The 24,949-nt window shown below is 47.0% G+C and overlaps 1 protein-coding gene across 1 annotated transcript in view; it reads right to left on the bottom strand.

Moving 5' to 3' along the window:
• Positions 1-16,075: 16,075 nt before the first annotated feature.
• Positions 16,076-24,949, bottom strand: part of LOC145337960 (NACHT, LRR and PYD domains-containing protein 3-like) — a 46,536-nt gene continuing 37,662 nt past the window's right edge. The window contains 2 exon segments of the mRNA XM_080182738.1: positions 16,076-16,163; positions 22,252-22,419. Of these exon segments, the coding sequence (XP_080038864.1) occupies positions 16,076-16,163; positions 22,252-22,419 (256 nt within the window).

The raw sequence follows: 24,949 nt of genomic DNA, 5'->3' as shown, positions 1-24,949 counted from the left end.
GTTTGGTCAATCTTTCCTCATAACCCAGTCCTTCCATACCAGGCAACATCCTGGTAAACCTCCTCTGCACTCTCTCCAGAGTCTCCACGTCCTTCCGGTAGTAAGGTGACCAGAACTGGACGCAGTACTCCAGCTGCAGCCTCACCAGTGCCCTGTACAGTTGCAGCAAGACCTCCCTACTTTTATATTCTATCCCCCTCGCTGTAAAGGCCAACATCCCATTCCATTCAACATTTGACACAGTCAAGGGAAGTGACCTCACGTATGCAAGCAGCCAATGGCCACTTGCTTCCCAAGAATCTATCTGTCTGTGCATGAACCTTATTCAATATCTGTGGTTCCAATCTGCTTTGGAGGAAGGGAATCCCGAAACTCCCTGAGAGAGGAAAACAATGTATTTACTTTGGTCTGAATGGTAAACCTTTAATAGTAACAGTGAACCCGAGTTCTTTAGTCCCCTTTCGGGAAATATCGGATCCATATCTACACCTTTGAAATGCCTGAGAATATTGTGTGTTTAAAATAAATCGCCGGTTACTCATATAACTTCCAACCGATGTGGGCACAGTTTGTCCAACCTTTTCCACCTAAGACACGCTGCATATTCCATCTGCTAATCTATTCAAATTTACCCAAACTGATTCCAAAGTAGGAAATATTCACAAGCATCATTACAGGGATGGGAATGTCCTTTACACAAACCTATTGGAGAATGCTGGACTGTTTTAATTGGAGATGCTTCAGATAAGGTTTGACCGTGCTGTTCAGAAGCATGTGGGGTTCGAAGGCATGGCATAGCGGTTAACACTTGTGGAGGGAATGAGATGAAAAACGGGGCAGTTCAAATTGCCGTCAGAAATGGATTCTCTTTAGTCTGTATGTTGATCTGGAGGCGGCTGTGCTGAATTTGTTCTGTACAAATGCCTCCTTCCCAGTGATTGGAAAGACTGGAATTTCCTGGAGAGGTGCTGAGGTGGGGTTGGGACTGGGGGGCTGGCGGATTTGCTCCCCATGGAGTGCTGGGTGAGTGAGATTTAGGAATGGTTTCGGTCTAAACCCTCACATACACTCACCGAGGGCAGTGCGAACTCAATAAGACATCTTCTGAATAACTGCTCTCCCGCCCCTCCTGGGGCACTTAATAAAATCATCGCTGGTCAGTTGTGGTTTCCACACCGCTTTTATAACTACCACACACACCTTATCACCCCATCATTTCAATCAAAAACTCAATACTTTCAGTGAGCAGACTTCAACCTGCCTCAAGCGGCTGGCAAGGTGATGAGAACAAGTAAAGTCTTCTTCATTAACACAATTCCTAAACTTACGTCCACATGTTCTGTTTCCAACATTAAGGGGAAATTCCTTTTAGCGTCAATTCTCCCACTACCCCTCAGGATCATATGCGTTCCATCAGGACGGGCTTCCAATAATCAGTGGGGCAGATCCTGCCTGATCTGAGAACCCTTTTAACTGAGGAACCAGCCCAATGAAACTTCTCTCCGCTCATTCTCAATCAATCTGATTTTGCCGGACAGCAACTGACACAATAATCGACATGTTATCTCAACAACGCATCTGTGTTGGATTAAATTCTACTTTCAATGGGCGACATTGAGACATATTTCTTCGTAATTACTCGCTCTAAATTCTTGTAAACTTTTTATGGTCCAGTTACCGGGGCAACCAGATTACCTTTTATATCAGAGTTCAACAAGTTCTGTTATTTTTAATAATATTATGTTTCTCAGTACATTCTGACCGTGTGCCTATTGCAATCCAGCTGCAAAACTGATGAGTCACCAAAATATTCCATAGGAACATCGGAATTCAGAGCAAGATTAGGCGAAGTCAGCTCTCCCAGCCTGCTCTGCCATTCAATCAGATCATGGCTGAACTTTATCGTTGTGTCAAATTTAACTCCCTAAATTCTCCCCATATATCCATTTACTGTTTGCTATCAGAAATATATCCATCGCCTCCTTGACACCATTCACTTGTTCAGATTGCACCGCACTCTGGGGCAGCGAGTTCCACAAATTGTTCTTTAGCAATTACTTCTGTTCTATTCATTATTAATCTTCAAACTCATATTCTATCATCAACAAATGAGATGGAGTCTGCAAAGTCACGCTCTTCCTTGAGTTGGGAACACCTTTGACAGAGAAAGCTCCCAAACATTCTGTACCAACTTGATAAATGTTTTTCTTACACACATAAATGTCAGTCCCAGCCTGTAGAAGAAGTCATTCACTGTCCGCAGAAGAGAAAGGGGAATTGTACAAGTGAAGAGTCAATACAGGCCAACACGCAGCCTCGTAGCTGCAAGACACATGGTTTTACTTTTGCATTCAGCTGCGAAAATCTCGGATTCCTTTACAATCGTGTTTCTAAACATTTTTTTGTAATTTCAATGCACCAAGTGCCAGGATCAGAAGGAGAATGAACAAGCGCCAGCAATTAACTACAGTCGACTCACCGAGCAAAACCGTCAACAACAAGGACTCAGTGATTCAAACCGTGCCCATCACAAAGTGTGAATAAAAGCAGATTCAATGACCCAGTCATTGGGTAAGTTGCAACACCAGAGTAGGTTCGAATCTAGCAGATATACGGCTGTTTGTTTGCTCATGTACAAACATTGTAACAAGTCACCCAATTCTGGAAAGCGTTCCAAATGATTAATTCATCATATCTTAAATTTTCCTCCATTCTGATTTGTAATGTTAATCTTCATTTCCCTTTCTTACAGTAAACATAATGACAATTATCGTTCTCTCTCGTGGAAAACACGGTCTCTCCGAATGTATCGCCTGTTATTTAGTGGCCATGGAAACGGCAGATCTGCTACTCGTTATACTGGACCTAATAATGATACAGATTCCAATTATTTATAAAGAGCAATTTATCTTCCTGAAATCAATCCTGTTTACAATATCCATGCCGTTCTACTTTTTACAGCCGCTGATTGTTCTGTCTGGTTTACCATTTCTTTCACCTTTGGTAGACTTGTGGCCATTTGTTGCCATCAGCTTAGCCATAAATATTGCACTGAGAAAACAGCGATTGTTGTGTTGGGAACAGTGGCCGTGCTGAGCTGTTTAAAGAACAGTTTTTGGTATTTTATGTTAACAGGTGAGTTTATGCTGCAGAACTCACCAAGATTTTGTTTCACAACAATTGATGTTCTGTTCTCTCGGACATGGACAACAATCTCATTCTTGCACTATATTCTCACACCGTTTGTCCTGATTTTGCTGCTTAATGTTATCACAGTGCAACACATTTTAATGACCAGCAGAGCCCGGAGAAGACTCCAGACTTACACCAGTGGGGAGGCTCCCAGAGACCCAGAGATGGATAGCCGGAGGAAATCCATTGTTTTACTGTTTGTAATTTCAGCAAATTTCATCCTGCTATGGTCAACATTAAAGGTATTCTCCATTTTGAACCGAATGGTTTGGATGGGATATACTTATACATTAGTGCCATATTACGTTCTGGAATTGGGATTCATGTTGCAGCTCTTGAGTTGCTGCACGAACACATTTATTTATGTAGTGACCCAGACGAAGTTCAGAGAGCAGTTGAAGAAATTCCTGAAATCTCCCTTTATTTGAATTCTGTGAGTGGTTCAATTGTTGGAACATCTAAGCCGCTAAGTTCCCACATGTTTTGTTTTACATTTGCTGTACTATTCCAACAGTAGTTTCCTATATTGGTTTGAAGGATGTGGTGGGTTGGGCCATGTGGGAATATAAAAGAAGTGCAGTCTCTATGATAAAGGTAAGATAAAGCCCTCGTAGTCACAAATGACATCTCTGTCCATTGAAACAGTGGAGGCTACCTTGTTAAATATGTTTAAGACACAGATAGATGGATTTTTGACCAATGAGGGAATTAAGGGTTAGGGGGAGCAGGCGGACAAGTGGAACTGAACCACTATCAGGTCAGCCATGATCTTATTGAATGGCGGGGCAGTCTCGAGGGGCTAGATGGCCTACTCCTGCTCCTATTTATATATATTGGACTTGGAGGGAGTATAGAGAAGGTTCACCAGGTGATACCGAAGTTGAGGGGATTATCTTATGAGGAGAGATTGAATAGACTGGACCTGTACTCATTAGAGTTTAGAAGGCTGAGGGGGGATCTTATAGAGATATATAAGGTAATGAAGGGGATAGACAGGGTAGAGGTAGAGAGATTCTTCCCACTTAGAAAGGAAAACAGAACTAGAGGGCACAGCCTCAAGATAAGGTGGGGGGGGGGTGCAGTTTAGAACGGAGCTGAGGAGGAACTTCTTCACTCAAAAGATGGTGAATCTCTGGATGTCCGTTGAAGTGGTGGAGGCTTCCTCGCTGAATATATTTAAGTCACGGGTAGATGGGTTTTTGGTGGGCAAGGGGATTAAGGGTTATGGGGAGAAAGCGGGAAAGTGGAACTGATCCACTTCAGATCAGCCATGATCTTATTGAATGGCGGGGCAGGCTCGAGGGGCTAAATGGCCTACTCCTGCTCCTATTTCTTATGTTCTTATGACAATATTCTGTTCCCCCATTTGATGGGGAGAGCTGACCAGTGCTGATTTAAGCTGAGGATGACAGAACCTGAGGTGATGGGCATTGTGGGACTGGTGGGCCTTCATATACCTCAGTCAACATGGAGTGTTGGTATCAGAGTGTGTCACAGATCAGCGATCCAGACAGCTAAACTAAACAGCCCCCTATGTTAACAGAATGGAATCCAAGCCTGCTGATACTGTGACAGAAACATGTATGACAGGTTTTTTATTGGGACAGAGCCGTGTGCTTTGCAGGTGAGATGTGTATGGTATGATCTGTAACATAGATGTTGAAATCTATGTTCTATGTGCCTGAGGGATGGAGGCTCGTGTCACCGAATACAAAAACAGGAGAGGATCTGTCCATTAAAAGTGGGTTTGATTGGTTGGGTTCTTGTTTTCACTCAGAGACATTTTACCCCTCCACTTACATTTGTTAAATTCACTTTGAAACTGTACGTCATTGCTGGGATTTCTCATTGGTCAGGACTGGAAAAATACAACACCCTCTCCCACCAGTGCCTCGGTGTTTCGATATCCCGTTAATTAATACATTTGTCCTCCACAGTTTTGGCAGTTGGATGGTCAAATAGGATTTGTTACTTCAGCTACCGTAAAAAAAGTTAAATTTGTGACTGTATACGACCCATCGTCCCAGTTACATTGAATGGTTATCGGGTGCATTGGAACGGGATGTGGCCCTGAAGGGAAGTGGGGGGGGGCCCAATTTTCATCATATTATAAACATTGATTACCTGCAAGACAGCACAGGCATTCTCCTCACCCTGCATGGCTCTATCCTATCTCAAACACACACTTCATTCCCTGCTCTATCGATCACTGTGACTTCAACTTTTCAGTTTCTCACTGGGGCTTTGAATGAGCAGCAGCAGGCACCTGCTTTTCATTACTGACTTGGTGTAAAAACACTAAACTCTCACGGCAGATTTGTGCATTTCTCTGTTAACGCAGTGGCAGCTTTTCAGCCTCATCCTTTTCATGAAAAACTCGCTACTTTTCATGGTGAGACTTTTCTCATTGAATCTGAAACAGAGCTGTGTGCAGCACAGCTGATAAGATAAAGGTGCATTCTGTTACGGGTAATATATTAGAATGGATAGAGGATTAATTAACTAACAGAAAGAAGGAGTGGGGGGGATGGTCCATGAGTAGGTTTTTTTCTGTTTGGCGATCAGTGAGTAGTGGCGTGCCTCAGGGATCAGTGTTGGGACCGCAATTGTTTACAATTTCTATCGATGATTTGGACTTGGGGACCAAGTGCAGTGTCTCAAAATTCACAGACAACATAAGATGTTGGAAGGGCAAAATGTGCAGAGGGCGCTGAAAGTCTGCAAAGGATAGAGAACGCTGAAGGGACTGAGCGAGGGTCTGGCAGATGAAGTACAATGGCAGTAAAATCAATCTCTTCCATATTGGTAGAAATATCAGCAGAATGGACTGTTTAAGTTGTAGAATAAATTGCAGCATGCTGCGATGCAGAGGGACCTGGGTTTGCTTGTGCAGGAATCTCAAGGAGCTGCTTTGCAGTTTTCACAGATAATAATTAAGAAGCAAATGGAATTTTGTCCTTAATCCCGAGAGAGATGGAGTTTAAATACGGAGCGATTATGTTGCAGCTGTGAGGCCACATCTGGAGTACTGTGTACAGTTTTGGTCTCCTTACTTGAGAAAGGATATATTAGCCCTTCCATACCAGGCAACATCCTGGTAAACCTCCTCTGCACTCTCTCCAGGGTCTCCACGTCCTTCCGGTAGTAAGGCGACCAGAACTGGACGCAGTACTCCAAATGCGGTCTAACCAACGTTCTGTACAACTGAAGCATTAGACTCCAGCTCTTATACTCTATACCCCTTCCTATAAAGGCTAACGTACCATAGTCTTTCTTCACCACCTTCTCCACCTGTGCTGCCACCTTCAAGGACTTGTGGACTTGCACACCTAGGTCCCTCTGTGTTTCTATACTCTTGATGGTCCTACCATTTATCGTATAACTCTCCCCTACATTATTTCTTCCAAAATGCATCATCTCACATTTATCTGGATTAAATTCCATCTGCCATTTCTCTGCCCAGTTTACCAGCCTATCTATATCATACTGTATCGTTCGAAAATGTTCATCACTATCAGCAAGTCCAGCCATCTTTGTGTCATCTGCAAATTTGCTGATCACAGCACATACTCCCTCTTCCAAATCATTTATATACACTACAAAGAGAAGAGGTCCCAGTACCGAGCCCTGCGGCACACCACTAGTGACAGACCTCCAGCTAGAAAAGGACCCCTCCACAACTACTCTCTGTCTCCTCTTTGCAAGCCAGTTCTCTACCCGTCTAGATACCTGTCCTTGTATCCCATGAGCTTTAACCTTTTCCACCAGCCTACCATGAGAGACTTTGTCAAACACCTTACTGAAATCCATATAGACGACATCAACGGCTCGTCCTTCGTCAACCGTTTTTGTCACCTCCTCAAAAAATTCTACCAGATTCGTAAGACACGACCTCCCCTTTACAAAGCCATGCTGCGTATCCCTAATCAGATCGTAACTCTCCAAATGCTTGTACATCCTATCTCTTAGAATCCTCTCCAACAACTTCCCTCCCACTGATGTCAAACTCACCAACCTATAATTACCAAGGTTATCCCTACTGCCCTGTTTAAACAACGGTACCACGTTCACTACCCTCCAGTCCTCTGAGACCTCACCTGTGTCCAAAGAACAGACAAAGATTTGCATCAGAGGCCCAGCAATTTCATCTCTCGCCTCCCTAAGCAGCCTGGGATAAATACCATCAGGCCCCAGAGATTTATAAAGAACAAAATCAGCCCGGGAAACAGGCCCTTCGGCCCAACGAGCCCGCGCTGCCATCTCAACACCGCCAGTTCCCCCTCTCCCCCCATGACCCCTGTCTAATGTTTTATGACCATCCACATTGAGGGAAACTGATTTAGGGACAATTTATTGCTGCCAATCAGCCTAACAGCACATCTTTGGGGTGTGGGAGGAAACCGGAGCACCCGGAGAAAACCCACGCAGGCACGGGGAGAATGCGCAAACTCCCACAGACACCGGCCCAAATCCATGTGTCTGCACAGCAATCAGTGATAGTCACTGAGCTGTCGTCTTGCCCAGTATCTTGTCCAGTTTAGGCACACACTAATGACATGAAGCACTAGGCCAATCTCGAACAACCAAGAGCAGCCCCAGTACGACCCATCGCGTGTACACCCCTCGTTTGACACGAGGTTTTAATACTACCTAAAAATCCTAACACTTCCTCCCTCGTAATGGATATTTCCTTCAACTGGTCTATAGCTCCCTCCAAGACAGTACCAGACAACAAGTCCCTCTCCTTTGTGAATACCGACACAAAGTATTCATTCAGGATCTCCCCCATTCCCTCGGACTCTAAGCACAGTTCCCCTCCTCTGTCCCTGAGGGGACCGATTTTTCCTCTAACCATCCTTTTGTTTCAAACATAGGAGTAAAATGCCTTTGGATTTTCCTTAATCCTGTCTGCCAAGACCACTTCGTGCCCCTATATTGAGGACTGAGTTGAGGACAGAGTTCCTCACTCAAAGTGTTGGGAATTTGTGGAATTCTCTGCCCAGTGAAGCAGTTGAGACGACATAACTGAATGTTTTTAAGGCAAGGATAGATCATTTTTTAAACAGTAGATGGTTTAAGGGCTAGTGTAACCAGGCGGGATAATGGAGCTGAGTCCACGATAAGATAAGCCATCTTATTGAATGGCAGAACAGATTCCAGGAGCCAGATGGCCTACTATTCCTGCTCTTAGTTCTTATCTTCTCATATTAGCTTGGTTTCTTTTTTTCTTGATCTGCCACTTAAACTCAAAGTTCTTTCACCTTTCCCTACATTCTATCTATTTTAATTTTAGCATCCTCCTACACGTCCTTTGCTTTTGTATCTACAATATGCTCACTCATCTTCATTATTACTCTATTGCTGAATCTGCTTTCTCCAGTTTATCATTCCATCACTTAACTTCCCTTTATTTTTCCCTCTAACTGCCCCCAAACAACTCACAATCACTGTAACTTTAATCATTTCATCTGCTCGCTCCCCTTGGGCTCCACACCCTTTTTGAGGGATCCCAGATCTTCTTCACTATTGATGCCAAGTTCCACCCAATGTGGCCATTTTTTTTTAATGGAGTTTATTTCTCAACGTTTCTTCCCATTTCTAACATTCTGCCATTTTCTCCATTCCATCTGGTGTAAACTAAGAGAGGGAATGGGGCCATTTAGCTCAGGAACTCACTTTGTGCTAATGAAATATCTTCTATTCCCTGAACGCCTGGAGTATCAGCCAAGTGAATCTATCCACTCCTTACCCCCACAATACTATCAAAAGATCATTTCTTCTTGCAGCTGGCTCTAGAGTTACCCCCCCACCCCCCGCCATTGCTTAAGCTATAATACCATTTACTGCATTTATTGGATCAGAGTCAATATCAGGTTTGTCAAAATCACTTCAAAAGTTTTCAGAGTCTAACCCGGAGCAACTTCCACCTCTGTTTCTTGTCGGGTCACAGCTCAGGGGCCACTTATGTTTCCAAACCTGTGTTTTAAAGTCTGCAGAGAATAAAGACACAAAGTTGATTTTAAATACTTTTTCCTTTTTTTCCTGAAGGTACATGTGAGACATAAATGAAATGCTCACTATCTCTTACCGTATTTAACTCACGATTGATTTCCACTTGCAATTAAAACCTGCTCAGGATTTCACTGTCACACAGAGTCAGTTTTTTGTCCTCGTCTTCCAGATGTTGTCTCTCCTTGTGAGCTTGGTTCCCAGGTTCTTCATCCCGACTTTCTGAACAAGATGGACTGTTAGCAGAGTTAAAACTCCAAATGTTCCTTGCTAACTCGACAGTGAATTGATCAGAACCCCACGTGGATCGTTCGATTCAATACAAACAGAATTGGTCACTCCAAACGTCATCTCTGGGCCAATTCAGTGCATATTGTTTCCATTCCAATGCCCAGATAAGGAACACAGGCTCCCTAAAGCCTGTTCAGAACTCATCTCTGCCAAGGGAGAGGGATTGAATCTGAAACCTTCTGTTCTTTGACAAATTCCAGGCTGCGAGCCACATGGAAATCCCAACGTAATGCAAAATAAATCAACTGTAACCAAAACAAAATTGGACTGATTGGCGATCTTTCAGCATGTTGAACTTAAAACTCCATTCAGGCACAGTTGGCATAGATAAAACCTTCAGCACTTCACAACAAAACCTTGCTTTGGACTGAGCAGGAGTGGCGTTTGGTTCAATAATGATCTTGCCGAGGTAGAGAGGAGCAGCGATTGTTGGAGGATCTGCTGAAGTACAGGTGGGGATTCTGAAATAGGAAATGGGGACAGTGCAATCCCAAAATATTCCCTCAAGTATGTTAGCAAGGACTAACTAGCTCGAATATCCATAATGACCAGAGATATACAGGTTAGCACAACAAATAAATGTACTTTTAGTTGTGAAGGAGCACTAAAACGATGGATGCATTATTCAAGTACAGAAAGTACAGAACGGAGCTGAAGAAAGTAATTAGAAAAGTAAAGAGGGTACACGGGTATACTCTGGCTGGTAAAAGCACTGAAAATCGGAAGATATTCTAGAGGATACAAACCAGCGAACTACAGGCCAGGGAGCCCCAAGACAGTGTATGGAAACACAGAGGAGCTTCACAAGAGGGTTGCCTGTGTTAGAAGATTGAAGTTATAGAACATAGAACACTACAGCACAACCAAGCCCTTCGACCCACAAGTTGTGCCGATCATATCCATACCTACCAGGCCTATCTATAACTCTCAATCCCATTAGATCCCATGTACTCATCCAGAAGTCTCTTAAAAGACCCCAGCGAGTTCGTCTCTACCCCCACCGAAAGCAGCCGATTCCACTCACTCACCACCCTCTGAGTGAAAAACTTACCCCTAACATCACTTCTGTACTTTCCTCCCCGCACCTTAAATCTGTGTCCTCTCGTAGTGACCATTTCAAACCGGGGAAATAGCCTCTGAGAATCCATCCTATCCATTCCTCTCAACATTTTGTAAACTTCTATCAGGTCGCCTCTCAACCTTCGTCTCTCCAGGGAGAAGAGTCCCAGCTCCCTTAACCTATCTTCATAAGGCATGCCTCCCAATCCAGGCAACATCCTTGTAAATCTCCTCTGCACCCTCTCAATAGCTTCCACATCCCTCCTGTAGTGAGGCGACCAGAACTGTGCACAGCACTCCAAGTGGGGTCTGACAAGGGTCTTGTGAAAATAGAATTGAGAGGCTTGGATTGTTTTTACTGGAGCAACAATGACTGAGGGGTGACTTAATTTAGGCGTGCAAGATTATGAGGGCCATTGATCGAGTGGATAAGGAGCATCCGTTTCTATCCGTTCCCATTAATTGAAGGGTCAGAGGCAGGACGTGTGGGGAATGTGACCATTTTGTTTTACTTGGTGGTAGGTGATGGTCTGAAATCTACTTCCTGGAGGCTGGTAGAGGTGGGTTGTGTCACATCCTTTGTAAAGAATCTGGATGATTACTTGGTACATCATAACATGCATAGCTGTGAGCCAGATATTGAATTAGTTACGATATTAGTTGTCCCGTGAACAGGTCGAAGAGCCTCATCTGTCTCGTATTATTCTCTGAAAATTCTTGTTCCACATTTTCACAACCAGATCAGGTTCGTTCAGTCAAACGGCCGACAACTGCACATATTTGAGATTTAAATACATTGATCCACATGCTGACAACCTCCCCCACCCCCACACACTGAAATGTATCCACAGTTTTGACATATTTGTTGACCATTTAATGTGACAGAATGCTAAACACCCTGGTCTGCCAAGGACACAAAACATTAGCCAGCACTGGAAGCAGTATAGCTGGAAATATCAAATTGCAAAGAGTTATTCCATGGAGAGTTTCAGTGCAGGGAGATGTAAATTGACACGATTTAGATTGAAAATGGATAGAACAATGTCTTTTATTAAACGATAAAATGTGGAAGCTGAAAAATATTCTGATATTTCACAGCTGGATTCACACAGTACACACAGCAATGTCTCTGATATTCTGGAATTGCTGCCAATGTGGTTAATCTCAGTACGGAAACTGCTTTCATGATTTAATGTTAATCTGGTCACTCTCATCAAAACAGGGTCAACATTTCTGTACAATGTGAGTGAATGGTAAGTTCAAAGAGCTCAGGTTAAAAGTTTAAAATAACCAGTCACTTTTCTGTGGCTGCTTTGGGAGTGTCAGTGGAATGTAGCTCACAGTAAAGTGGGAACAATTGTTTTGGGAAATAATTGGAGATTATTGAGAGCTTCCTGCATTCTGGAAATGTGTGTGAGCTATTCAGAGATTGGAAATGATGGATGAATAAAGATACAGTTCTTTGTTAGTTTGATGAGATTGTCACCCCTGAAGATTCACCAGTTCCAGGAATGATTCAACAATGTCTATCATTCAAATTCTTCAGACAGGTGAAAAAAGTGAGAGAAGGACTGAATCCACAAACACTGACACAGACAGTATTCAAAACTTCATGTTTGAATGTGAAGGGGCTGATTGAAATAAACACGAGGCCACACTGGGATGCTGAGCAATTTAATTCCTGCTTTTCCTAAACTAATAAAAATGTGATGAAACATTCCTTGGATAAAGCACTCCATCTCCCTTCACACTCTACCCCTCACTCACTCTCTCACTTACTCTTGCCCTTACTCTCTCCCCTTCATTCTCCCTCCTGACTCTCTCTCCCTCATTGAGTCAACTTTTCTCCCCCTCACCTCTCTCTTCACTCGATCTATCTCCCATTGCACTCTCTTCTCACTCTCTCCCCTTACACTCTCCTTCCTCTGTCTCCCTCATTCATTCACCTTCTCTCCCCCTCAGAATGCCTTCCCCCTCTCTCTTCACTCAATCTATCTCCCATTGCGCTCTCTCCCAGTCATTCCCTCTTCCCCCCCCAACTCACTCTCCCTCATTCACTCACCTTCTCTCACTACTCCTGCCCCTTCCCTCCCCTCTTCATTCAATCTATCTCCCAATGCTCCCTCCCCTCACTTTCGCCCCTCCCTATCTCTCCCCTCACTCTATCTACCCTCACGATCCCTCCCCCCACTCTATCTGTCCCTTACAATATCTCCTGTTCAGTCACCGCATCTCACACTATTCTTCTAAAATCTTCCTCCACACTCTCTCCCCTATACTCTCAGTGTCTCCCCCTCACTGACATCACCCTTTCTCCCTCAGCCTCTTGTCCTATCACTCCCACCCCATTCCCCCCCTCACACCAGCTCGCTCCATCTCTGACACACTCTCCCCATCCCTCTCTCACACCCTGTCCTCTTGCTCTCTCCTCTGTCTCTCCCCATCACTCTCTCTCATCAGCTCCCCTCACCATCTCTCCTCCTCATTCACTCTTAATTTATTCCTTCCTCACTTCCTTCCCTCACACTATCTCCCATCGCCCTCTCCCCGCACCCTCACTCTTCACCGACCCTCCCCCTCACATGTTCTGCTTACTCTCTCTCTCATTGATTGTATTTAAGACAGGGATAGACAGGCAGTTGATTGGAAAGGTGGGAGAATGGGGTTGAGAACGTTATCAGCTGTGATTAAATGACGGAGGAGACTCAATGAGCAGAACAGCTGAATTCTGCTCCTCTACCTTACGGTCTTTTTAGTTTCACTCTCACTGTTAGCTACAGTATTTATCCTAGTCCCCCGCTCTTTATTAGCTTGTGTATGTATTAGTTTCAGGAGTGCAGTGATTACCAATTAGCATTGAACATAAAAAAATGCAATATTTAATTACAAATACCTACAGTAATACAGATGATAAAATTAGGAATATCCATTACAATTACAGAGCAGCAACATTAACCCTTTCTCTTTCAAAACTCAATAACATAGATCATGTCACATATTGAGCAGTATTCAGTTAAAACTAGTACAGACCAGACAACACAATAAAGTGAGTTTAAATTGTAATAATAGATGATGTGAATACTTTGTTCTGAAGAAATGATACTAATTTGAAAGTGATTAATTCATAGTCTTTGAAGAATTTCCCTGACTCAATGTGATGCTTTTAATGATATAGAATATCTCTCCACTTTTCAATGCTGACATCTGCAACTGCAGATGGATGAAAAACAACAATCTGACAAACCCCAGGTAATATCTGTCACGGTAAAATAAACAGTTTGATAAATAATGGTCATATCTGACATCATGCATCTGTCCTGAGATATTTGGGACAATCCAAAATAAATCATACATTCAGAAATTAAATAAAGCTGAGGTGAGTGTGCAGGGACAGAGTGAAATTGTGAATTCTAGCTTTCTGTGCTATAGCTCTGCATCTGCTCAGTGAGATATAAGGAACAAGGAAAGAGGAAACTGTAATTCCGAGGCTCCGATCCTGTCCAGTGCTGCCCCAGTGTTCATTTGTTATTTTCGGTCAAGGGATGTCGGTTTCAGAGGAAATGTTATCACTGTTGTCTAAATTAAATTTCATTTGTTTATGGGGTGCTGAGAATTTATTAACCGCTGTAATGCATGGGTTTGTGATGTGTGTTGTGTGTATTTAAGAGAGATTCTGTGTTTCCCTCTGAAGTCTCTCTGTGTGTGTCAATATGTGGGTAAGAGTGTGGACTTGTCCAGCTTTGTATGTGCGTGTTTCAGGGAGTGTGTATCTCTGTGGCCTGGAACTTGTGTGTGAGTTTGTCAGCGTGTGAATGTGTGTGTGTTGGTGTCAGTTTGTGTCTGTGTGTATCTGTGTGTGTGTTTGGAGGGATGTGTGTAGGATGCACAGATGTGTGTATGTGTATGATTATGTATCTGTATGTTTGGTTCCATGATTGTGTCACTGTGTCTCTGTGTGAATGTGTGTGTGTGTGAGATTATGCTTGCGATTGTATGTTTTTGTGGGCGAATGTCAGTGCCTCTGTGTGATTGAGATTATAAATCAGAAACACATTCCACCTTTGGTTTGGAAACACTTTAATCAACCTGTGCATTTGGGATTTTAACAGTTCCAGAAATAATTGAATTAACATTTACTGTGTGTGTGTGTGTGTATGTGTGCGCGTGTGTGTATGTGTGTGTGTGTGTATGTGTGTGTGTATGTGTGCGCGTGTGTGTATGTGTGTGTGTGTGTGTATGTGTGTGTATGTGTGTGTGCGCGTGTGTGTATGTGTGCGCGTGTGTGTATGTGTGTGTGTGTGTGTATGTGTGTGTGTGTGTGTGTGCGTGTGTGTGTGTGTGTGTGTATGTGTTGTGGGTTAAGGAATCAACACCCTGCTTCACCAGAGTCAACACTGAAACTTTCCCAGGTAAATATGTGGGAACTTGTGTTGATGTTGATAATTGGCAGGTTTGGATTCCAATGGAACTGCTCTCTGTATCAACCTGTGGAATTGTAAAGCAAAAGCAAAAGGGGAATAGTTTGTTTGGAAATTATTTTCTGTTCGAGCACGGACAAAATTGATGAACGGTTGTAATTGTGTCTCAAAATGTTTGTATTTCCAATTTTCAAAGTATCAGTCTGTGAGATTGAGACAATTACCTGGGAAATATTAAAAGATCCATTAGTAAGATCCACTGTGGAAGATTAAACACTGAATGTCTGACACAGGAATTACAGAGTGCAGCACAGTTTACCCACTCCCATTCTGAATGGGATTAGTGTCTAATAACTGCACCAAATGTACACATTACAGTCTGAGATCATCCCCAATGACAATCTCCAGACAATATCTCCCATAGGGAATGAGGGAACAGAGTTCATGTACAGTGTCTGGTGATAAAAGGGTTAATTCACCAGCTGAGGTTCCTGCTGTAAACTCCAATCCCTGTCAATATTGTTCAATATTCACACTGCAGTAACCGGTTCCCAGATGCAGACATGGGACTGACTGAACTTGTCTGAGGCTCACACAGAGCAGCGCCTGCAGTAGGTGTGAGCCGCCAGCAGATGGTGGCATTGTGTGACTTTAATCCCCAGATAGTGAAAGAGGTTTTGAGGAGAGGCTGGTGGAGCCTTTAATTCATTCACAGAGACAGAGAGGAAACTCTGACAAGATTGACCAATCTGTCCTCTGCTGGGTACTGTCAGAATCACACACACTGTTCCCTCTCTCTGGAGAATGATCTCTGCTGCTCCATTTTGAAAGGAGGGTGAAGACTCTGTTGCTGAGAACACTGACAACACATTGCTGCTTAAACAATGGTTTGCAGCAATCTTTCCTTCAATGTGGAGACTAAAACTACAACAGTTTTCCAGCTGGGAAACCAGGTAAGCAGGGAAATCACTGCCAGGCCGGAGGGGCTGATGGAATAGGGAGGGAGAGGGGCAGGAATGAAGGGTTTGGAAGGAGCTGTCGAAGATCTTCACAATTCAGGATTTCACTGTAACCGGTGGAGCAGCAATGTTCACAGATTGAAATGTTCACAGTTTCACTGTCAGTCCCGATCTGACTCCCCGCAGTGACTCCAGCTGTCGCGCTCCATTTGAACTGAACCAATTTCCCCTCAGCCTGAAACAGATTAAAGATGAAACAGGAAATAAACAGATTGAACAACAGGGTAAATAACAGGAGACTGGAGTTAATGGGACAAATCTTCTGGTTTCTGGATCACCAGAGACCCAGACACACAACTGAAGATGAGCATCGGGACCCTGTGGATGTCCTGACACACTGATCTACCTGGGAATTGTCCCAGAGGTAGTAACTACTATTGGGGAAGTCCCCTGCTGCAGTTAGAGTCAGAGACTTGGGACAGATCCACAAAATTTACCTGGATAGTTACTCAGGTAATGTTAGACAGCTCACCACCTGGGCTAATACCTGAATAGCACAACCGAGTCCCCCAATCACTTCCCACTGATCCCCCATACTACACCTCCCACAATCTGACTAGACCCACTCATCCCTACCTCCCCTCCAGCCTGGCCACCTCCCATGAGCCCTTAAACTAATCGGACTAACCCTCCCAACTTGGCCTCATCCTGAGCCAACCTCTCCTCACCTGACATAGAAACATAGAAGATCGGAGCAGGAGGAGGCCATTTGGCCCTTCGAACCTGTTCCACCATCCATCACCATCATGTCTGATCGTCCAACTCAATAGCCTCATCCTGCTTTCTCCCCATAACCTTTGATCCCGTTCACCCCAAGGGCTCTATCCAGCTGCCTCTTGGATACATTCTTGACTAAACCTCTGACTTAAACTCATTCCCCCAGAACCAACCCCACCCCACTACCCTCTTCAAAGCTATTAACCAATCCCAACCCCCCACCACACAACCACATCTGTTTAGACCCCAACAACATGACCAACTCCCAGTCACCATCCAAACTCCCGATTAACCCTCCAACCCAACACAATACAACTCATCCACTCCCCCGACACCCAGAACTAATCCTCCAACCTCTCCCCAGCTCCCTGACTAACCATTCATCCAGCTACACACCAACCCATTCACTCCCCCCATCAACTAACACGGAGCTCCCCGGGGTCACTGTGCTGTAAATAGGGTGTGTGCTCTCTCTTCCCCGACTCTGTTCTGACGGAGCTCCCCGGGGTCACTGTGCTGTAAATAGGGTGTGTGCTCTCTCTTCCCCGACTCTGCTCTGACGGAGCTCCCCGGGGTCACTGTGCTGTAAATAGGGTGTGTGCTCTCTCTTCCCCGACTCTGCTCTGACGGAGCTCCCCGGGGTCACTGTGCTGTAAATAGGGTGTGTGCTCTCTCTTCCCCGACTCTGATGGAGCTCCCCGGGGTCACTGTGCTGTAAATAGGGTGTGTGCTCTCTCTTCCCCGACTCTGCTCTGATGGATCTCCCCGGGGTCACTGTGCTGTAAATAGGGTGTGTGCTCTCTCTTCCCCGACTCTGCTCTGACGGATCTCCCCGGGGTCACTGTGCTGTAAATAGGGTGTGTGCTCTCTCTTCCCCGACTCTGCTCTGACGGATCTCCCCGGGGTCACTGTGCTGTAAATAGGGTGTGTGCTCTCTCTTCCCCGACTCTGCTCTGACGGATCTCCCCGGGGTCACTGTGCTGTAAATAGGGTGTGTGCTCTCTCTTCCCCGACTCTGCTCTGATGGAGCTCCCCGGGGTCACTGTGCTGTAAATAGGGTGTGTGCTCTCTCTTCCCCGACTCTGCTCTGACGGATCTCCCCGGGGTCACTGTGCTGTAAATAGGGTGTGTGCTCTCTCTTCCCCGACTCTGCTCTGACGGATCTCCCCGGGGTCACTGTGCTGTAAATAGGGTGTGTGCTCTCTCTTCCCCGACTCTGCTCTGACGGAGCTCTCCGGGGTCACTGTGCTGTAAATAGGGTGTGTGCTCTCTCTTCCCCGACTCTGCTCTGACGGAGCTCCCCGGGGTCACTGTGCTGTAAATAGGGTGTGTGCTCTCTCTTCCCCGACTCTGCTCTGACGGAGCTCCCCGGGGTCACTGTGCTGTAAATAGGGTGTGTGCTCTCTCTTCCCCGACTCTGCTCTGATGGAGCTCCCCGGGGTCACTGTGCTGTAAATAGGGTGTGTGCTCTCTCTTCCCCGACTCTGCTCTGACGGAGCTCCCCGGGGTCACTGTGCTGTAAATAGGGTGTGTGCTCTCTCTTCCCCGACTCTGCTCTGACGGATCTCCCCGGGGTCACTGTGCTGTAAATAGGGTGTGTGCTCTCTCTTCCCCGACTCTGCTCTGACGGAGCTCCCCGGGGTCACTGTGCTGTAAATAGGGTGTGTGCTCTCTCTTCCCCGACTCTGACGGAGCTCCCCGGGGTCACTGTGCTGTAAATAGGGTGTGTGCTCTCTCTTCCCCGACTCTGCTCTGATGGAGTTCCCCGGGGTCACTGTGCTGTAAATAGGGTGTGTGCTCTCTCTTCCCCGACTCTGCTCTGACGGAGCTCCCCGGGGTCACTGTGCTGTAAATAGGGTGTGTGCTCTCTCTTCCCCGACTCTGCTCTGACGGAGCTCCCCGGGGTCACTGTGCTGTAAATAGGGTGTGTGCTCTCTCTTCCCCGACTCTGCTCTGATGGAGCTCCCTGGGGTCACTGTGCTGTAAATAGGGTGTGTGCTCTCTCTTCCCCGACTCTGCTCTGATGGAGCTCCCCGGGGTCACTGTGCTGTAAATAGGGTGTGTGCTCTCTCTTCCCCGACTCTGCTCTGATGGAGCTCCCTGGGGTCACTGTGCTGTAAATAGGGTGTGTGCTCTCTCTTCCCCGACTCTGCTCTGATGGAGCTCCCCGGGGTCACTGTGCTGTAAATAGGGTGTGTGCCCTCTCTTCCCCGACTCTGCTCTGACGGAGCTCCCCGGGGTCACTGTGCTGTAAATAGGGTGTGTGCTCTCTCTTCCCCGACTCTGCTCTGACGGATCTCCCCGGGGTCACTGTGCTGTAAATAGGGTGTGTGCTCTCTCTTCCCCGACTCTGCTCTGATGGAGCTCCCCGGGGTCACTGTGCTGTAAATAGGGTGTGTGCTCTCTCTTCCCCGACTCTGCTCTGACGGATCTCCCCGGGGTCACTGTGCTGTAAATAGGGTGTGTGCTCTCTCTTCCCCGACTCTGCTCTGATGGAGCTCCCTGGGGTCACTGTGCTGTAAAGAGGGTGTGTGCTCTCTCTTCCCCGACTCTGCTCTGACGGAGCTCCCCGGGGTCACTGTGCTGTAAATAGGGTGTGTGCTCTCTCTTCCCCGACTCTGCTCTGACGGATCTCCCCGGGGTCACTGTGCTGTAAATAGGGTGTGTGCTCTCTCTTCCCCGACTCTGCTCTGACGGATCTCCCCGGGGTCACTGTGCTGTAAATAGGGTGTGTGCTCTCTCTTCCCCGACTCTGCTCTGACGGAGCTCCCCGGGGTCACTGTGCTGTAAATAGGGTGTGTGCTCTCTCTTCCCCGACTCTGCTCTGACGGATCTCCCCGGGGTCACTGTGCTGTAAATAGGGTGTGTGCTCTCTCTTCCCCAACTCTGCTCTGATGGAGCTCCCCGGGGTCACTGTGCTGTAAATAGGGTGTGTGCTCTCTCTTCCCCGACTCTGCTCTGACGGATCTCCCCGGGGTCACTGTGCTGTAAATAGGGTGTGTGCTCTCTCTTCCCCGACTCTGCTCTGACGGATCTCCCCGGGGTCACTGTGCTGTAAATAGGGTGTGTGCTCTCTCTTCCCCGACTCTGCTCTGACGGAGCTCCCCGGGGTCACTGTGCTGTAAATAGGGTGTGTGCTCTCTCTTCCCCGACTCTGACGGGGCTCCCCGGGGTCACTGTGCTGTAAATAGGGTGTGTGCTCTCTCTTCCCCGACTCTGACGGGGCTCCCCGGGGTCACTGTGCTGTAAATAGGGTGTGTGCTCTCTCTTCCCCGACTCTGCTCTGACGGAGCTCCCCGGGGTCACTGTGCTGTAAATAGGGTGTGTGCTCTCTCTTCCCCGACTCTGCTCTGACGGATCTCCCCGGGGTCACTGTGCTGTAAATAGGGTGTGTGCTCTCTCTTCCCCGACTCTGCTCTGACGGATCTCCCCGGGGTCACTGTGCTGTAAATAGGGTGTGTGCTCTCTCTTCCCCGACTCTGCTCTGACGGAGCTCCCCGGGGTCACTGTGCTGTAAATAGGGTGTGTGCTCTCTCTTCCCCGACTCTGCTCTGATGGAGCTCCCCGGGGTCACTGTGCTGTAAATAGGGTGTGTGCTCTCTCTTCCCCGACTCTGCTCTGATGGATCTCCCCGGGGTCACTGTGCTGTAAATAGGGTGTGTGCTCTCTCTTCCCCGACTCTGCTCTGATGGAGCTCCCCGGGGTCACTGTGCTGTAAATAGGGTGTGTGCTCTCTCTTCCCCGACTCTGCTCTGATGGAGCTCCCCGGGGTCACTGTGCTGTAAATAGGGTGTGTGCTCTCTCTTCCCCGACTCTGACGGAGCTCCCCGGGGTCACTGTGCTGTAAATAGGGTGTGTGCTCTCTCTTCCCCGACTCTGCTCTGACGGAGCTCCCCGGGGTCACTGTGCTGTAAATAGGGTGTGTGCTCTCTCTTCCCCGACTCTGCTCTGATGGAGCTCCCTGGGGTCACTGTGCTGTAAATAGGGAGTGTGCTCTCTCTTCCCTGACTCTGCTCTGATGGAGCTCCCGGGGGTCACTGTGCTGTAAATAGGGTGTGTGCTCTCTCTTCCCCGACTCTGCTCTGATGGTGCTCCCCGGGGTCACTGTGCTGTAAATAGGGTGTGTGCTCTCTCTTCCCCGACTCTGCTCTGACGGAGCTCTCCGGGGTCACTGTGCTGTAAATAGGGTGTGTGCTCTCTCTTCCCCGACTCTGCTCTGATGGATCTCCCCGGGGTCACTGTGCTGTAAATAGGGTGTGTGCTCTCTCTTCCCCGACTCTGCTCTGACGGAGCTCCCCGGGGTCACTGTGCTGTAAATAGGGTGTGTGCTCTCTCTTCCCCGACTCTGCTCTGATGGATCTCCCCGGGGTCACTGTGCTGTAAATAGGGTGTGTGCTCTCTCTTCCCCGACTCTGCTCTGATGGAGCTCCCCGGGGTCACTGTGCTGTAAATAGGGTGTGTGCTCTCTCTTCCCCGGCTCTGCTCTGACGGAGCTCCCCGGGGTCACTGTGCTGTAAATAGGGTGTGTGCTCTCTCTTCCCAGACTCTGCTCTGATGGATCTCCCCGGGGTCACTGTGCTGTAAATAGGGTGTGTGCTCTCTCTTCCCCGACTCTGCTCTGACGGAGCTCCCCGGGGTCACTGTGCTGTAAATAGGGTGTGTGCTCTCTCTTCCCCGACTCTGCTCTGATGGATCTCCCCGGGGTCACTGTGCTGTAAATAGGGTGTGTGCTCTCTCTTCCCCGACTCTGCTCTGATGGAGCTCCCCGGGGTCACTGTGCTGTAAATAGGGTGTGTGCTCTCTCTTCCCCGGCTCTGCTCTGACGGAGCTCCCCGGGGTCACTGTGCTGTAAATAGGGTGTGTGCTCTCTCTTCCCCGACTCTGCTCTGACGGAGCTCCCCGGGGTCACTGTGCTGTAAATAGGGTGTGTGCTCTCTCTTCCCCGACTCTGCTCTGACGGATCTCCCCGGGGTCACTGTACTGTAAATAGGGTGTGTGCTCTCTCTTCCCCGACTCTGCTCTGACGGAGCTCCCCGGGGTCACTGTGCTGTAAATAGGGTGTGTGCTCTCTCTTCCCCGACTCTGCTCTGATGGAGCTCCCCGGGGTCACTGTGCTGTAAATAGGGTGTGTGCTCTCTCTTCCCCGACTCTGCTCTGACGGAGCTCCCCGGGGTCACTGTGCTGTAAATAGGGTGTGTGCTCTCTCTTCCCCGACTCTGCTCTGATGGAGCTCCCCGGGGTCACTGTGCTGTAAATAGGGTGTGTGCTCTCTCTTCCCCGACTCTGCTCTGACGGAGATCCCCGGGGTCACTGTGCTGAAAATAGGGTGTGTGCTCTCTCTTCCCCGACTCTGCTCTGATGGAGCTCCCCGGGGTCACTGTGCTGAAGATTCTGGGAGAAATATGCAGCAATGTCAGGCTGGGGGAATTTTCACACATATCGGCAATCTGCTCACCATTGCTGCTGCTTGGAAGATTCAGGCCCATTTATATTTTAAATCCATTTATATTTTAATTATTACACTAAAAATTAACACAAACACTCACTCTATCTGCTCCAGACTCCTGCAGGTCAGTATGAGGCAGCGGAGAGCAGGGACAGATTGATCTGTGAAGGAATTTGATCCCAGGTTCAGATCCCTCAGTGACTGGTTTGTACAGAGAGCGGAGACGAGATCCTCAGCACAAGAATCCGTGAGAGCGTTAAATTCCAGACTGGAGATCAGAGAGAGAAATAACAGGAATCAGGCTCAATCCCCAGTGTTTTATATAATACTGTTAATAACAATAATAATGTATTGTAGGAGACATTCCAAAAACACAACTTGCATTTCTGTAGAATGAGGAAATACTCAATGTTGAAAATGAAATATAAATAAACTGGAAATGTTCAGCAGGTTAGGGAAATATTTGTGAAGAGAGGAACAGGGGTAAAGTTTGAGCTTCCATTGGAACTGGGAACTGGCAGTGAATTGACAGGTTTGAAGGGAGAGCGGTGGGTGGCTGGGGATGAAACAAAGAAAGGACAAACTGGAATGACAGGAGTGATTAAATGGTAAAAGTGATGATGGGACAGGACCATAATCACAGGATCCCCATGTCCTTACTCGGAGTGGCTCGGGAGGGACATGGGATGGTCAGTGGTTTGGGAATGCAGTTTGTGGTGAGGGTGAAGATAATGGCTGTGATTTTCCCAGAAGCTGTGAATTCCCAACATGGGGATTGGAAATGGGTGGTGTGTCTGTGTGGGCAGGATAGGCAGAGTTATGAAGGTGATATTGTCAGAGGGGGACAATTAACGGCTGGCAGGCAGGGGGAGCTGCCCACTGAGGCAGCCTGGGCATGGGGCAGTCCCGGTTCAGGCAATGCTGGCACCATCTCCAAAGGCAGCCAGCAGGACTTTCAAACACAGCAGCTCTGGAGGGAGCAGCGAGGGAGCTCTGCTTACTGAATGAGGGGCTGAAATGTCAGAAAGCAGAGCAAGGGTTACCCCCCCAATCACTAATTCCTCCCTGGAGGGACTCCTCCCGGCTGCTCAGGCTCGGAGGGAGGTCCTGTTCCCTCAGGTTGGGAGGAGGTTATCCCATCATTACAAGCCAGTCTGGATGGAGATTGCTGGGAGGTGAGCAGGTTTCAGACACGTGGTTACAGTGTGGAAAAGGATCAATGTCCTGATGTGTTCTGACATGGTGAGTGCAGCACAGCCTGATATGTGAATAAGGATGAGAGGGAAATTGTAGAAAGAACATCTCCACCCAGACACTGGCAATGCAAAGGCAGCAGCATTGACTGTCAGAGACATGTCCGTTAGACTGGCACCAGCATAGGCGAGAGCAGGGTTCACCAACATATTCACTGGGCAAACACATGGCAATGTTTTTCTCACTCAAGGGGCCGATGAGTAAATTTCAGAATGATCAAGTTTGGCACAGCAGAAATTTCAATTAAAAACTAAACTGAGATATGAAAAGAAACAACTTGCTGAGCACAATAATGAGGAATAAATAAAGATGATGATTAGAGTTTAATCCTCATCAATCACAAATTGTTTCTCTCCCACATTTACTGCAGATTGGCTCAAAAACCCATCAGCAGCAAACATGGGAAAGAAACGGCCTGTGATTGGAGCAGCTCCATACAGATTCTTCCATTCAAACTGAACTGTGTGACTGAGATTCTGGAAACTCGCTCCGGGGGCCGCACTGAGGGGCTTCGAGGGTCACATTCACCCCTTGGTCCACACGTTGGACAACCCTGGGCTAGAGCATGTGTTTGATGAGTGCGGAACAATTTATGTGTTTGGAAAGAGAGCAAACATCATCAGGGAATGAGTGAAGAAGAGTGGAGACATCCAGGTCTTGCCATCCTTACACCAATGGAAGATGAAGTGCTGGATCAGGAAGGCCTGGGGGCAGAGTGGGTCATTACTGCTGGTGAGATGGGTTGAGTGGGTGGCCTAATGAATGGACACAGGAGAGTGTCTGGTGAGGATAAAACATAGAGCTTGTGTATCCATCACTGGTCACAGAGAGCAGTCTGAAGGATGTATTGGGATAAGAACAAAATAACTAGGAGCAGCAGAAGGCCATTCAGCCCCTCGAGCAGACTCCATCATGGCTGATCGAATTGTAGTCACAATTATTTTCCCGCTCGCTCCTCTGTAACCCTTATTCGCTCCTCAATCCAAAATCATTCTTAACTCAGCCTTGAATATATTCAATGACTCTGCCTCCACTAGTCTCCAGGGAAGAGAATTCCACTGACCAGCAACCATTTAAAAAATAAATTCTCCTCATCTCAGTCTTAAGGGACTGATAATTACATTTGAAAATCTGTCCCCTTGTTCCGGTTTCTCTTACAAGAGGAAACAACCTCTCAGTAACCACCCTGTCTCATCCCCTCAATACGATCACCTTTTAATCTTCTGAACTTTCACACATTTTGCTCCAATCTGCTCAAATTTTCCTCATAAAATAAACCTCTCCATCCCAGGAATCAGCCGAGTGAACTTTCTCTGAACTGGTTCTAATACAATTCTATCCTTTAGGTAAAGAGCTCAACACTATACATATTACTCCAGTTGTGTTCTAATGAAGGACGTGTAAAACTGCAGCAAAACCTTCTTACTCTTACCTTCCATTCCTATTGCAATAAGAATGTTAAGAAACAGGGGCAGGAATCATCCATTCTGTCCTTCAAATCCACTCCATCATTCAATGTGACCATGGCTGATCCTCTGCTTCAA

Source organism: Carcharhinus amblyrhynchos, unplaced genomic scaffold (assembly GCF_965287045.1).
Source record: "Carcharhinus amblyrhynchos unplaced genomic scaffold, sCarAmb.v2.hapA scaffold_86, whole genome shotgun sequence".
Taxonomy (NCBI): Eukaryota; Metazoa; Chordata; class Chondrichthyes; order Carcharhiniformes; family Carcharhinidae; genus Carcharhinus; species Carcharhinus amblyrhynchos.
This window is presented reverse-complemented; position numbering and strand designations above follow the sequence as displayed.